The following is a 14832-nucleotide window of genomic DNA, read 5'->3' on the forward strand; positions in this document are numbered from 1 at the left end:
CATGAATATCAGATTTCCAGTATTCTATAAGATATGTTATAAGAGTAAAGATATCCCTGTAACAGGCCATGGAGGCCCATAGAGTTGTGAGATGTTGAGGCTCCCACATTTTCTAGACAGTCGGCTTATAGATGGCGGTAAGGTTGTCAGCCTTATGCACAGGGAACCCTTTCCCCCCTCCCCAGATTATTCCTTGTACTCATTTCTGTTAAGAGGCTGAGTCGACCCCAGGGCCATAGTGCGGCTGGAAGGATTAGGTAATTGAAAAAATCCACCTCATTGGGACTTGACCCTGCGACCTTCATGCTTGTATTATATTTGCCATTTATTCCTGTCCAGTACTGAAGTGGAACATGAATATTATATTTCCAGTATTCTATAAAATATATTATTAATTTTGTCAAATAATCCTCTCCAGTACTGCGATGGAAAATGAATATCAGATTACCAGTACTCTGTAAGATATGTTATTAATTTTGCCAAATAATCCTGTCCAGTACTGAAGTGTAAGATGAATACTATATTTCCAGTATTCTGTAAAGTTTTATTCATTTTACGAAATAGTTCTGTCCAGTACTGTAGTGGAAGATGAATATCAAATTTCCAGTATTCTGTAAGGTATGTTACTCTTTCCCATATAGATTTCAGTATTCATTGTAATTCTGTAAGATATGTTGTACTTTTGCCATATAATCCTGTCCAGTACTGAACATCATTCTAATGAAATTAATAATAAATGGAAACGTCAGTATTACTGCTCACTATATATGATTTATAATGCTCTAATGTAACCAAAAAACTATGTTCTGTGTGGCTTTCAAGTGTAAGTTGTTACCAAAGGTGTGAGGTTAAATAGAAGTATGTGTGATGGAAACAGAATTTTCTTTCAAGTTCCCCACCTTCAGCTTTCCAAAACACAAGCATTCTATATACGTTATAGTTCACAATGTCCAATGCATTTGGGTAAGGAGATGTTGGATTGATATGAATGAAATGTTACGGCTTTACAGGCACTGCTGAGAAACTTTCTGATTTTGCAATATCACTTCTCTCATGTTCTGTGGAACTGATATGAGTGAAGTGATATTGAACCCAGTTCAGAAAAAGAAAAAGAAACAACGAAGCAAGAACCTCTGCAGCACAAGAGATTAGGTTGCAAAAGTGTGTGTTGCTATTCAAGTGAACTGGTTGCGAAGGGTGCGGAGAGGAGGACGCATAGAATTGCATACGATGGTATGGTAACATTCTATTTGATTGATGATAATGTCGGTGCTGGTGAGCATTTTTCATTTAGTCAGGGTACATCTGCGTAGAGATGGCAGCAGTAATGCTGCGTGACGTCACCGCGGTCATGTTCCCCCCCCCCCCCTTTTNACTCAGCTTCGGGCGGTGGGGGTCGTGGTGGTATACAAGATGGTGGAAAGCGTGTAAAGTGGAGAACGTGAGAGTGTTAAGTTCTTAATCGTGAATTACTTTGTTAGCTGACTGAAGAAAGAGACGCTCAAGGATGGTGAAATTAACACCAGACCTAATACAGCAGTCTATGCAGTACATAAATCCTGTAAGGGACAGGGAGTTAGACCTGCGAGGTAATATTGGCGTTGATTCTAACCTGTGTAACAGTATTTTGAATTGGCGTATGAGCGCAGCAAGGGTTGGTGAAGATTTGGTTAAAAATAACAGTATAGGCTCTTTTTTTTTTCTTTCCCCCCTAACCCAAGCCCATAACCAAACAAGGGGGAGGATGGTTATTTTAAAAAGCTGCTGTGGAATTATGACATTGAAAAGAACGAACCCGAATTACACATTTCGCTCAAATTGAAGAATCCACTCGTTTGTGAAATTCCATAACAATACTGTGACCACATACACCTGTTTCTGAACTGCGTATTTACAGCTGCTGGGCCTGACATGTACCATGTAGCCTACCAAATTTCATATAATATGTCGCACCAAGTTGCTGAAGATTGCTCGCTCAACATAATGCATTCTGATGTGTGTGATGTATGTGTTCAGTGTTGCTTACATACAACACAGATGTAGTTTTGGCAGGCTGTGCATCCAGTCACAGACATACAACATTGTTTATAGGTTCAGTTATGTTTGTTTTTTTTTTAATGGGTAAAGGTAAAATTGTTCCTGGGCTTAATTAATTAAGCACCACCCCATGGAGACATATGAGGGATTGGAGGTGTAGCTTCACCTTTCATTACATTGGCAGTAGAGGTGAGTGGTCAGCTTCAAGCCCCCAGGTGAAATAGCCCCTAGTACTCGTTGCATATGGGGCTGGTCAGGCCCCAGAGTTAATCTGGGAGTTAGGGATAAGAGTAAATTGGCTGACAATGCGAACTGGAAGCCGTATTGACTGAGCTATGCTGGCTTCTCTTCTTACAAGTGAAACAACACCAATTTGTGTAGAGCTTATTTCATGGATCCTATATTTGCATTGGGTACAGATACTGGATTAACCCTCCTTGCCCCAGAGCTTTCTCCATGCTGTCTGATTAACAGAATCGTTTCTGCAGAAGGAAGAGCTGAGTTTTGTAGAATCCATGTTACGCTTTTACTGAATCATATTTCCAATTTTTAAGCACTTCAGTCAAACATGAATATTATAGTTCCATGCGGTGTTTGTTCTCTGCTGTGGCCACACTGTTTTATGTAGCATTGGGAGGTCCACACTGACAGACGGAGATGGCAGTTCATTGAGAGGCTAGGAATGTTGCAGTGGGTTGTGGTGGTCAAGAGTAAATTGTCAGTTCAGATTTGTTTGAATTTCAGTGTGTCAAGCATGTCCAGTTTCTACAGTGTGGCAAGTACCAAGTACGTATAGGTTACAGATATGTAGGTAAGTCAATGAGTAAGTTACAAATGGATATAGAACTTAAACAAATAAGAGTATTGATTTGAAAAATGCTTTTATTTCTCAACATAATCTCCCTTTACATTGAGGCACTTGTCACATCGTTTCAGAAGCCCCTGAAAACCAGCAGCATAAAATTGTTTGGGCTGCGGTCAGAACCAGGCGGTGACATCTCTTTCTACACCTCTGTACAGCATCACTTTCCTGGAGGATGGTGTCACCTTAAACTATTTTTTGGCAGGTGATGCAGGATGTTTCCACTACATTGACACACACTTTGTCTTGGGCTGGGAATGGTGAACCCAAGACTTATCACCTATGACAATTCGGGCTAGCATGTCATGTCCTTCATTGTGGTAGCGATTGAGATGCTGTAAATCCAGAANACATCGTTTCAGAAGCCCCTGAAAACCAGCAGCATAAAATTGTTTGGGCTGCGGTCAGAACCAGGCGGTGACATCTCTTTCTACACCTCTGTACAGCATCACTTTCCTGGAGGATGGTGTCACCTTAAACTATTTTTTGGCAGGTGATGCAGGATGTTTCCACTACATTGACACACACTTTGTCTTGGGCTGGGAATGGTGAACCCAAGACTTATCACCTATGACAATTCAGGCTAGCATATCATGTCCTTCATTGTGGTAGCGATTGAGATGCTGTAAATCCAGAACCATTCTTTGCATTTTGTGTTGTGGGGTCAGCCTGCGCGGCACCCATCATGCACAGACTTTGTGAAAACCTAAGCTGTCATGCATTATGAGGTAGGCCATGCCGTGTGAACACGCCTGGTTCTGACAGCAGCCCAAAGAATTTTATGCTGCTGGTTTTCAGGGGCTTGTGAAATGGGACAAGTGCCTCAATGTACAGGGAGATTATGTTGAGAAATAAAAGCATTTTTCAGATCAGTTCTCTTATTTGGTTAAGTTCTATATCCATTTGTAACTTACTTATTGACTTACCCTAATATTTATTGCTCCTGTACAAAGATGTCACTAGTTACTTTCAAGTGCTCCAGTGTCATTGCTTTCTTCGTATAGGAAACCATTGTAGCTCTAAGGTGAATGGAATCATTTTAGAAGTGGAAATAGCAAAGGTTCTATCTACATTTATTTAATCTGTTAAGATTTGTTCAGCATTCTTTCTTTATTGGCTAAATTTTTCTTACTTTGTTTCCTGTTTGCAGGTTATAAGATTCCTGTTATTGAGAATATGGGAGCAACACTGGTGAGTTCAAACTATAGAAATGGCAGTTAAATTCAGTTTTTTCTTTAAAAATATAACTCAAGATGTTACATCAGAAATTAACATGTGCACTTTTGGGACAGCCTTTATCTACAAAAGAAGCAGCATCAATTTTTGCTTTTGTGGTCCAGAATCTTTATGTTCAGAACATAAAAGCAGTGAACTTCATGAAATTACCAGTTCCTGTTTATGGTGTTTTGTCTATAGAAAAGTTATTTGAAAAATCACAGTCTTGGCAGTGAGATTCGATCCAAACATGTCCCATGTCTAGCTTTGACACTGTGCCAGCCTGTTCAGTAGGTTGGTTTGGTTTAGGTTAGTGTAGTTTAGTTTAGTGTAGTGTAGGTTGGTTAATTTTAGTTTAGTTTAGAGTCAGATTTATGAGAGGTGTGACATCTAGCATCAGTTCATGTGCTGGTATGAGTTCCCACAGCCTATTTCCATGAAAACCATCTTACTAATTGACTAACCCAGGCAGCATAAGCATGAATTTCTGTACCACTAATATCGAAACCCCACCATTGGACATGACCCTGAGCCAGTTGGAGGGCCATGGAACTGGCTCAGGGTCATGTTGAATGAGGGCTTTGATATTAGCAGTGTTTTGACTGTTGGTCTCTACTTCCAGAGTGTTTGATGATGATTATTATTGTTGTTGTTGTTGTTTTGATGACAATGACGATGGTGATGATGGTGAAGGTGACAACAATTACGACGACGGCAACAGATAGCAGCAGTGCTGCCAGTAGTTGTGTATGTTTACAAAATGAAAAAAGTTTTAATGCAGCTTCAGGTTTGTTAACATGTTCACAGGATCAGTTTGACACGGTTGACTTCTCAGACAATGATATTCGCAAGTTGGATGGCTTCCCACTTCTGAAGAGGCTCAAGTGTCTTCTTCTGAATAACAATCGCATTGTGTGAGTACTGTCCTGCTGCCATTGGCACTGTCTGACTCGGCTCAGTACACAGCTGTCTTGTTTAATTGTTCATATTGACCATCTTAAACATACACACATAAGGTATGGCTTACTTCATGTAGGCGGTGTCATGGAAGAAGAGCCCTGTGTGTGTGTGCGTGCGCGCGTGCATGTGCCCGTGTGCGCGCGCACGAGTGCATTCATACATATGCATGTTGCTTAATGGATCTGCCTGATGTGCATGAACCTTACCTTATATTTCAGGAGGATAGCAGAAGGTTTGGAGTTGTGCCTACCAAACTTGGAAACGTTGGTGCTGACTGGAAACTTGATACTTGAGTTGGCAGACCTGGATCCCCTTGCTAACATGAAGTCTCTGCGAACATTGAGCCTTCTTCACAATCCAGTCACAACAAGACAACACTACCGCCTCTATGTCGCTTTCAAATTACCTCACCTCCGGTTACTGGACTTTCGCAAAATCAAGATGAAGGTCAGTGAATTGTGATTCTTCCAGCACAGTTATGATCAGCAGTGGTCCCAGTACAGCGTGAGCAATCGTGTAGTATGCCATGGCTTTGGGAACAAACTACTCTGACCAGTGCTGTCTGTGATTTTCTGCTCCCTAAATTTCCATGATTATCTTGCCAACCCTTGTGGGACTGGAAATGGTGCGTGCAGTGCATGTCAAAAGTTAGGCACTGGCAACTAACTGTGTCACTACATACATCTGTTGTGGAGGAGGATGCAAGTTTATGGAAGCACCATGGTGTATCCAGAAGTGCAGAATTTTTGATATTGTGACATGTTGACCCCTACCTCCCCAGCTGCACGTAGCGGTAGCGTAGCGCTTGCGTAATAGGCGAGTCATCACCCCACCACTCTCCCCGCGGTGACGTCACCAAGGGATATCGCGGTCGCCAGGCAACACGGATAAACAGTGATGCCTACCACGTGGTTGTTTTCTCGTTGACCTGCTGAGGGTTTATAAGCGAGCTACCTCCGAGTTAGTTCTGAGTTCGCAAGTTATAAAGTATCAGTCGCCGAGTCGAGTTGAAACATAGCAGCCTGCGAGTGTGCGATAACTAAGAAGTCAGCGAGCGGAAGACTTATTGTGTGCTTTCCAGACATAGTGAGTGCTGTAGTACAGTTATACTCGGAGTGTGTAATTCAGGGAGACTTGTATAGCTCCCGCATTATTAGTACGTGAAGACTCTCGAAGAGAGTGTTAAGAGATTTTGTTCTAGGGTTTGTAAAGTGTGGAAACCCGTAATATTGTTATCATTAATTGTAGACGTTCTCGTAGATTGTTAAATAAACCAATTAACCATCTCTACGGCGTCGTCAGTAACGTAAACACGTTACATTGGTGTCAGAAGTGGGATCAGTAACCAGCAAAACATGTTACAATATTTTCATGTCTTGTTGAAGTTACAGTCTTCGATGTGTTGCTTTGTAGTTTGGCAGGTAGGAACCAACATTTTGGAGGAACCTGCTTCCTACCCTGAAGGCAGAGTTAACTGCTTCCTTTGTGATGTTGATACCTAGCCTCCAAACTACACAGCTTTATACAGCAGTAATGCTATAGGCTCATGTTCAGTTTGAGACTTGGCTAGGACACTGTCTATTCTGACTGAGGTTCTGTGTGTTCTTCGGCAGTCATTCCATATATGCTCGGATAATTGCTAAAATGATGTCATGACTACATCCTTCCAAATCCATTCCAGTTCATCATGTGTCAGTTCTACCATTTGACAGTACAGGTTCTACCAAAAAGAATGCAAGGATTTCAGGCACCTGTAGCCTAGGGATGTAAAACAGGTATGCATGTTCTGTTTGCAGTGTTTTATCTATCAGTTGAAATGGAGAAGTTGTTATGTGCGAAACACTTCACAGTGGGCACCAGCTGTGCCTCTCTATGTGTAATCTACCTTCTGCCAGATGTGCTGTAACATGTCCATGTAATTGCTGCAGTTACCCTTGCTTTGAGTTCGCCTAGCATATTCACTCTTTGGCTGTACACCTATTCTTTCACACAATCCCAAAGGACAATGTTCTAGAACGACGGAGTGACAAGTTTGTTCCTCCTCTTCCTATCCATCAGCCTGGGAAATTCATATTCAAACAGTCATGGACAGTGTGAGCAAAAAAGGAACAGGTTGACTGTACAGTTGAAGAATAAGGTTGATGCTGTTGTTTGTTGTTGTTGCCTCTGCTGCTACTTCTGCTGTTGTTAAGCCATGGAAGAACATAATTTTGCAACATATCTGGAAACAAATTGCTTGTAATGATGTTATCATCAAAGAAAAATGGCCGATGACTCTTTCATGTGTCAGCGTGCACCATATGTTCACTTAGGACTATCTCGATCGTGTTATAAATATTCTTTGGGGGTCTCATTGCCCTAAATGACACAGTTATGCCAACTGGCAACTCCAGAAATGTGAAATTTTGCCTCATGAGTGAAGGCAGCATGGCTTAAGAAATTACTATTTTCCAAAATTTGTGCACACATGTGCTGCAAACGGTCACCTGAGCTGTTTGTCATATAGTTTGAGAACTACCTGCAATTTGCATGGTTTTAGATGTAGATTCTTCCAAAGAATTCTGTGGTCATTGTTTGCAGTGTCTGCAGCTCTGCACTTGTTCATGAGATCGACTTCTTTGGACTCTATATGAAAGCATGGCTAAAAAGATCCACGTCTTCATCAGATGACCTAGGCAGCCCAATCCATTGTCTTTTTCCACACCGTCTCTCTAAATTACTCATATCATCTCCTAATGCTATTGCCATTGGATGATCTCATTCTATACTCATGTCAAAATTCACCTTGAACTCAAATAATGGATTCAGATTTTGCGTACCACAACACGGTCTGTGCTTCCTGCTCTATGATAGACACTGTACTGAATGCACAAACATGTAATCAAAGCCGCAGTCCATTAACTACGGTTGCAGTTCGCACACACTTTATTTCAGTGAAATTGTTTGATTTTATGATTACACTGAAAGTACCAACATTATCATATCTGTTTATATTCCTGAGTTACAGGTGTTAGAAGTCCCAACATTTTTTTTTTGGTGGGGGTAGATCCTCTATATTGTTTAGATACTGACAGTACTGTAGAAAGGCCCACAACAAGATAAACTTTGCTGTATGCCAGAAGATGGCAGTATTCAGGGTCATGACTGTTAGAATCTCAGATCAGAAACTTGTCTTTCTGTTAGGCATGGGGCATTGCACACTGGGCTTTCAGACTAAAATCAGGAACATTTTAAGATTTGAGGTTCCCACAGCAGTGGGCATGAAGGGTTCTGTCTCCAGGGTATAATGCCATGTAATCCATTTAAAGTCAACGGATGTTTTAAAGTAACATGTTGCCTCCATCTTCTGGTTGAAGAGTAAGACAAGGAAGAAACCAGCATGAAGTAGGTAGCAATCAGAGCATGTGGCTTGCTAAAATTTGGGACTCTATAGAAGCAGAAGGAAACTAGGAACCCAACCCATTAGTTACCATCAGCTCTATCAGAGAACCAGGGTGAACCAACAGGATGCAGGGGAAGGGTGACTAGGTTTGCACCATGAAAGTATCAGTTGTGCACATATGGGAACATGTGGGACAGAAGTCACAGTGGTGTGTGGTGGGCACAGAACCAAGGAGAGTGTGCCTTATTCTTTTGTCTTTGCTGTTCTTATCCCCAGCCACATGCTCACAACCAACGCACATGACATTTCTCCCACCCTCCTCAGCTCTCTGCCCTCCACACCCCCAGTGCTCCCATGTCTTTACGACTGTCCCTCTCAATGGCCACACCAGGTCACTATCTCTGTTGAGAAGCGTTGACTCAGCGCAACGCGAAGCATGTGCCAGCCAGTGCATACAAATAGAAGACTGTGTGGGCTGACAGAAATTGAGGACTGATAGAAGATTTTGTGTGTGGTATGTGTGAAGAGCCAGTGTACAATGAGCACAGAGAGAAGACAGTTTGCGTTCAGAGAGTAGTGTGCGCCGACATAAGATAGTGGTTAGCCCGGATGAAGAGACGGACAGTTCTACATTCTAGTGAGAGTGGTAGCACTAATAGAGCAACTGTGAAACAACTTTTTCAATATTTGTGTTCCAGTTGCATGAGATAGTAATAAAGTGATGTCTTAAGAATACTCCTCACTGTCTTGTTCATGACAGTCTCCCTTATTCTTTCACCCAGGTCCTCTGATAGAGCCAGTGGCAACTGATGGTTGGCTTTCTAGCTGCCTTCTACTTCTGCATAAACCTGTGTTCTCACAAGTCATGTGCTCTGCTTCTTGTTCATTCTTGCTTGGCCTACTCATCAGTCCTGAAAATGGAGATGACATGTTCCTCTGAAATACCAGTTTATTTTCTGTAGACTACACTGCATTGTGTCTGGGAAGATGGGACTCTTCAGAATAATGGGCAGGTCAAGTCACTTTCTTGCTTTTCATGTGGCAGGAGAGGGAAGATGCAAGTGCGCTTTTCAAGAGCAAGAAGGGCAAGGAGTTGCAGAAGGAGATAGCAAAGAAATCGAAGACATTTGTTCCAGGAGCAGGTCTGCCTGACACAGCCAAGCCTTCAGGTAACTTTTTGTCATTGTCTGCTTGCTGTTGATTATTTCTTATGCTAAAAGATCAGACATAGAGAAAATCATGTCTGCCTGTCTGTTTGTTCACATGGAATTTGATTAAATTTGGTATGAATTTTATGCCCTCAGATGCTATCCTGGCCTTGTCCTCTCTGTTTTCCTACAGTCAGTAATATCTAGCGACCAGATTTTAATGCAAATGCATATTTCTTTCTTGCAACCAGAAAGTATGCTTATTTGGATATGTGTGAATTACTTCATTTCTTAAATTTTGGACATGGTTTGATGGTGCATATAAATGCATATTTTGCCTGTTTTATGAATAAGCATCATATTTTCGAAGATCTCTATTTATACTGCATATTTCATTTTTAAAATGTTTATCATATGTATTTTTTAATTTTGTGTTCAAATTTTCAATCGTGGTCATGTGTATACAATTTCTCTTTTCCATACAAGAATATGTTGCATATTTGACTCAACATTTTGTCATGATTCATGTTTCTGATGCAATACCCAGGACGGGACTTCCCGATCCCTCTATTCGTAACTTGCCTCATCCGCGTACCGTCAAAGTGGCCGCGAAGAGATTAGTCAGAAGCGTTCACATGTAGCCAATATAAACGTAATACTATTCACCCAATAAAGGACTCTACTTATTTATTTCCGAAGTCTCCATGAGCTTTGTTATGCTTCTTCATTTGAAGCTGGGGGCCATTCACATTAGTGGTGACTAGTCTGTAGTTAAGTTTGTTTAGCTTTCTGTAGTAATGCCAAAAGTGAAAGTAAGTCAGAAAACTAAATTACAACTCTTCATTGCCAAGCGTGTGAGAAAACAGTTGGTTGTGAAAATCGCTTTCAAGTGCTTCAGCATGACTCAAGGTACGCGGGTTCAAACCCGGCGGAGGTTGTGGAATTTTTAAGGGCGGAAGAATTCAGGGTACAAGTCCTCCAGTAGGGACTTTAAGCCGTGGGTCCCATGTCGTACATTTACGGCATGTAAAAGAACCTCATGTCTCTAGGAGACCTCTGAGCAAAATTATTAGGTGAAAACTTTCCCGCCCAAGTAGTTTCGAATGCCTCTGGTAGATGGGGGAAGTATCAAGGTACTGAGGGCTGACCTTGTTGGCTCAATGGAGCTGATAGCACGCACCGTCTACCGGTAGGGTATGGGGACACTAGAAATTAAAGGGGGACGCACAATGGACCAATAACTGGTCTAAGTGCATGGGGAAACCCACCCCCTCCAATAAAAATAATAATAATGACACTCTCTGTATGAAAATACCACAGCATTTTTCCCAATTCTTATCTTTTACAAGTGGAGCTGGACCAGTCAGTTTTTCATTGTCCATTCCATTCCTACTGATTTTCGAAGTGTATAATATTGCAGGCCCGTCCCAGGAAGAACTATGGAAGATTCGTGATGCAATTTCGAAGGCCAGTTCATTGGAAGAGGTGGAGAGATTGAACAGGTTACTGCAGTCCGGCCAGATACCAGGCAGAGGTGGCCGGCAGAGCAACAAGGGTGAGTACAAACCTTTGCTGACACATCCAAATTAGGGTTTGGAGCTAACATTACCCCTGTAAGAGAATTAAAAACAAAACTTCACTTATTGTCATTCTGACAGAGTTCTTGTTATATGTCATACTCATTCTAGCACAATTACACTGTGGTCCTGTATGTACCACCAGCATTGACATTAAAGGACACTGCATTTTCCCCTCACATCATATTTATGTTTAATATGAGTTTCAGAATAAACAGCATCTATTTCCCTAACAGCTGGAAATGACTATCTGTGATGGAGATGCAGTGTTTCTGTGTATTGTAGGAACTGAATATTTAAATATTATTTAGGGGAATTTCAGGCTTCAGTTAACAAAAGTGTGTCAGTGCTAAACACTTTCCCTGAGACTTCACAAATTACAAGTCTTTTAACTGACACTGCTACTTACTGATGTGAAGTGGTGGGTAAGCACAGTTGGCAGTCATTGTAGTAGATTTACTGATGGATGGTCGTGCAAGTAACATTGGTGTCACATTCTCATTTTTGACAGCTCCCTTGGTGGAGGAAGATGATGATGAAGCGATGGACACAGGTGTACCGGCAATAAATGGGAAGTGAATGGTTGGTCTGAAAAGAGTATGCCCTCAAATGGAAATGTTGTAAGCGCGTAAGTTACCTATAAGTTGCACCTCTGTCCTTGTTCTTTGTAAGCTGTTAGGAATTATCATCATTTGAGAAATAAGCAGGCAGATTTCTTTCAATTTTCCATGCCCCTGATACCTAGTCTGATACAGTTCATTACAGAGACAAAGCACTATGACTGGGGCTGAGATCCACAGAGAAATGTTTTTTTGATTGATGGTTATTTAACAGCCAGCTCCATTAGTATGTGAATGGAAGCAACATACATACTTGTATGTTGAGCGAAATATGTGCACTGACTGTGGAAGTGAAGCAACGTCCTGCCCGCTTTACATTCTTATGCTTAAGACACTGCATCTGAATCCAATTGATTTCAATTGCATTAACAAGGATAGAGTTTTTGTCATGTATTGCAAGCAATTATGTGGTAACTTAGCTCTTACAATATTATTCTGTTCATTTCCCTCTGCACAGTGTTGGTAAGTGATTGAAGTAATGCATATTGGTGTTATGATGTCTGAATATAAGAAGCTGATAAGAACAGAATTTAAGTGATACTACTTTATAAGTTCTCTTTGTAATAAAAGTAATTGAAAATAAAAGTATGAAAATAATTAGTCTGTGGTCCAGAAGAGGCTGAGAAGCGTGTTTGTACAAAAATGATTGAATGCTTGAGAGCAGAGGGAACCGATGCACTTCTCAAATGTGATGACACTTTGTTGCAGTTGTGCAGTCTTTGCTGCTGTTCATTGGCATCAGCACTGTTCAAGGTTTGAGAGAGAAGGGGGGCGATATCCTGAACATGCTGTGACATTTCCACTGAGAGCCTTTATTGTATGCATCCTGTTGTGTCCTATCTACAAATCGATATAATTTGGGGCAGTCACACAACAAACAATCAAAAAGAAACAAAATAGACATGCCTGTGTCAACATTTGTTTTTATTCTGTCTGGCAGACAGAACAGCTGCAGCACAGCAGTAACATTAACCACGGGGATCTGCATATATACATTATATCAAATTCAAGCATCCCAGTCCAAGTATAAACAGTCTGAGTTGGATACCCCAAACAACATATCCAGCCTTCATACATTTAATAGGAAGGTCAAAAAAGAAAAAAGCCAACACGACCTATTCTGAAGAAAGATCCCAGCAAGCAGATACCCTGCAGCATAGTATCACCACAGCAGCCTCCATAGTCTAGGGGTAACGTTCCCACCTCATGACTCAAGGTACGCGGGTTCAAACCCGGCGGAGGTCGTGGAATTTTTAAGGGTGGAAAAATTCAGGGAACAAGTCCTCCGGGAGGCACTTTAAGCTGTGTGTCCCGTGTCGTAGATTTACAGCACGTAAAAGAACCTCGTCTCTAGGAGACCTCTGAGCTAAATTACATGCATTTTCCCGCCCAAGTAGTCTCCAATGCCTCTGGTGGATGGGGGAAGCATCGAGGTACTGGGGGCAACCTCGTTGGCTCTACGGGGGCTGATGGCACACACCATTACCGGTCTAAGTGCATGGGGAAAACCCACCCCCTCTCATAATACATACATACATAGTATCACCACCATAGTGGAACCACAACAACACAATATGTAGCAGGTACAAAGCTAAAATGGAATGTGTAATATTGTTTAGTAATACTTTAATAGCAATTTTTATTGTAATTTTAATTTTTAGGAATTTAATATGAAGTTTATTGTCTAGTTTTAACCACATTTGACCCACATTTTAAAATTAAGATATAATTGTCAGTATAATCACACAGACACAATATGAATTCATATTAATGACACAATTCAGAAGCTAAATAGTATTCATGTACGCCTGAGGGTGACCCAGTAAAAGTGTCGAAATGTGTAGCGATAGCACAACAATGAATGAAAACAAATGTTGAGCAAGTAGTGTGTATTTTGTTTCTTTTTGATTATTTGTTGTGCAACTGTCCCAAATTATATCTATTCCAGTGACAGTATTTTATCTAGTTTTCATACCACACTTACTCTAGACTCTATTTGAATGGATTTTGGGCGTGTGGTTCAAAAAATAAAACATTAACAGAAACATTGTGCTGCAGTCACTGAATGAAGATGATACCAACACAGATGCTGCGTACATTCTGAGGAGCACCTGGGGAAACCTTCATGTCAAGCAGTTATGACTGATAATCACTTCATTGTTCCAGATGCCTGCCCAGCTAAGTCTCATCCATCTGACACAAATATACTCATTACAAACTCCAGAATTAGCAAGTAATTCTTTCCAATTCATTATTCAGCAGTCATCCTACCGTCCGACACTATTTATTCCAGATACTGACAGTATTGTAAAATAACCCATTTCTACCCAATTATGCTTTATGCCCTGCCCATCTCACTTTTGTTTTGATCACCTTAATTAATGAACAGTGCAAATTATGAAGATTCTCATTGTGTGGTTCTCTCCATCGTCGTGTCACTTCCTCCGCATTAGTTCCAAATATTCCACTCTACATCCTGTTCTTAAACACATTTAGTCTGTGTTCCTTTAATGTGAGAGACCGAGTTTCTCCCATACAAAAGAGCGGGTAAAACGTTAAAAGAGTTCTGTCTTCTAGGATATAACGCTGGCCATGTAGTCCATGGAACATCAAATGACATTTCAGAGGAACATGTTGCCCCCATCTTCAGGGTTGAAGTGAGTGTTCATGTGTTTATGTAGATTTTTGGTCCAACAAAACCACTGATGCATTGAGGGGAAAGGTTTGGGTCTCTTACAAATTCAGGATGAACAAGGACGGAAGACAAGGAAAGTGTAAAGCCACTCTCCCTTCTGCTCTGCCCATAGCAGAAGAGCATTTAACATATGTACGTTCCAGCTTGGGAATGTAATTTGTATAGGTTCCTTCTTGAGAACATGAGAATTAGCAACATTGAAGGAAGCTTGGTTAGGTCTGCTGTACAGTTAAGAGGTTTGTAGTGAATGAATCATTTGTCCTCTAAATTTCTTATAAGGTCAGCCAGGGCTCTCAACCCAGAAACTATAAAATACACATCAGTAAAGATTTCTTT

The 14832-nt window shown here is 41.1% G+C and overlaps 1 protein-coding gene across 1 annotated transcript; it reads left to right on the plus strand.

The window, feature by feature from the left end:
* The first annotated feature begins 1407 nt into the window (after positions 1-1407).
* Positions 1408-13044, plus strand: LOC111865043 (U2 small nuclear ribonucleoprotein A'). The gene is made up of 7 exons (XM_023852761.2): positions 1408-1589; positions 4050-4090; positions 4922-5028; positions 5293-5521; positions 9502-9625; positions 11025-11159; positions 11693-13044. Exons 1-7 carry the CDS (start codon positions 1508-1510, stop codon positions 11758-11760), a joined length of 786 nt encoding a protein of 261 aa, XP_023708529.1. The 5' UTR covers positions 1408-1507; the 3' UTR covers positions 11761-13044.
* Positions 13045-14832: the final 1788 nt, after the last annotated feature.

This window comes from Cryptotermes secundus, unplaced genomic scaffold (genome assembly GCF_002891405.2).
Source record: "Cryptotermes secundus unplaced genomic scaffold, Csec_1.0 scaffold971, whole genome shotgun sequence".
NCBI lineage: Eukaryota > Metazoa > Arthropoda > Insecta > Blattodea > Kalotermitidae > Cryptotermes > Cryptotermes secundus.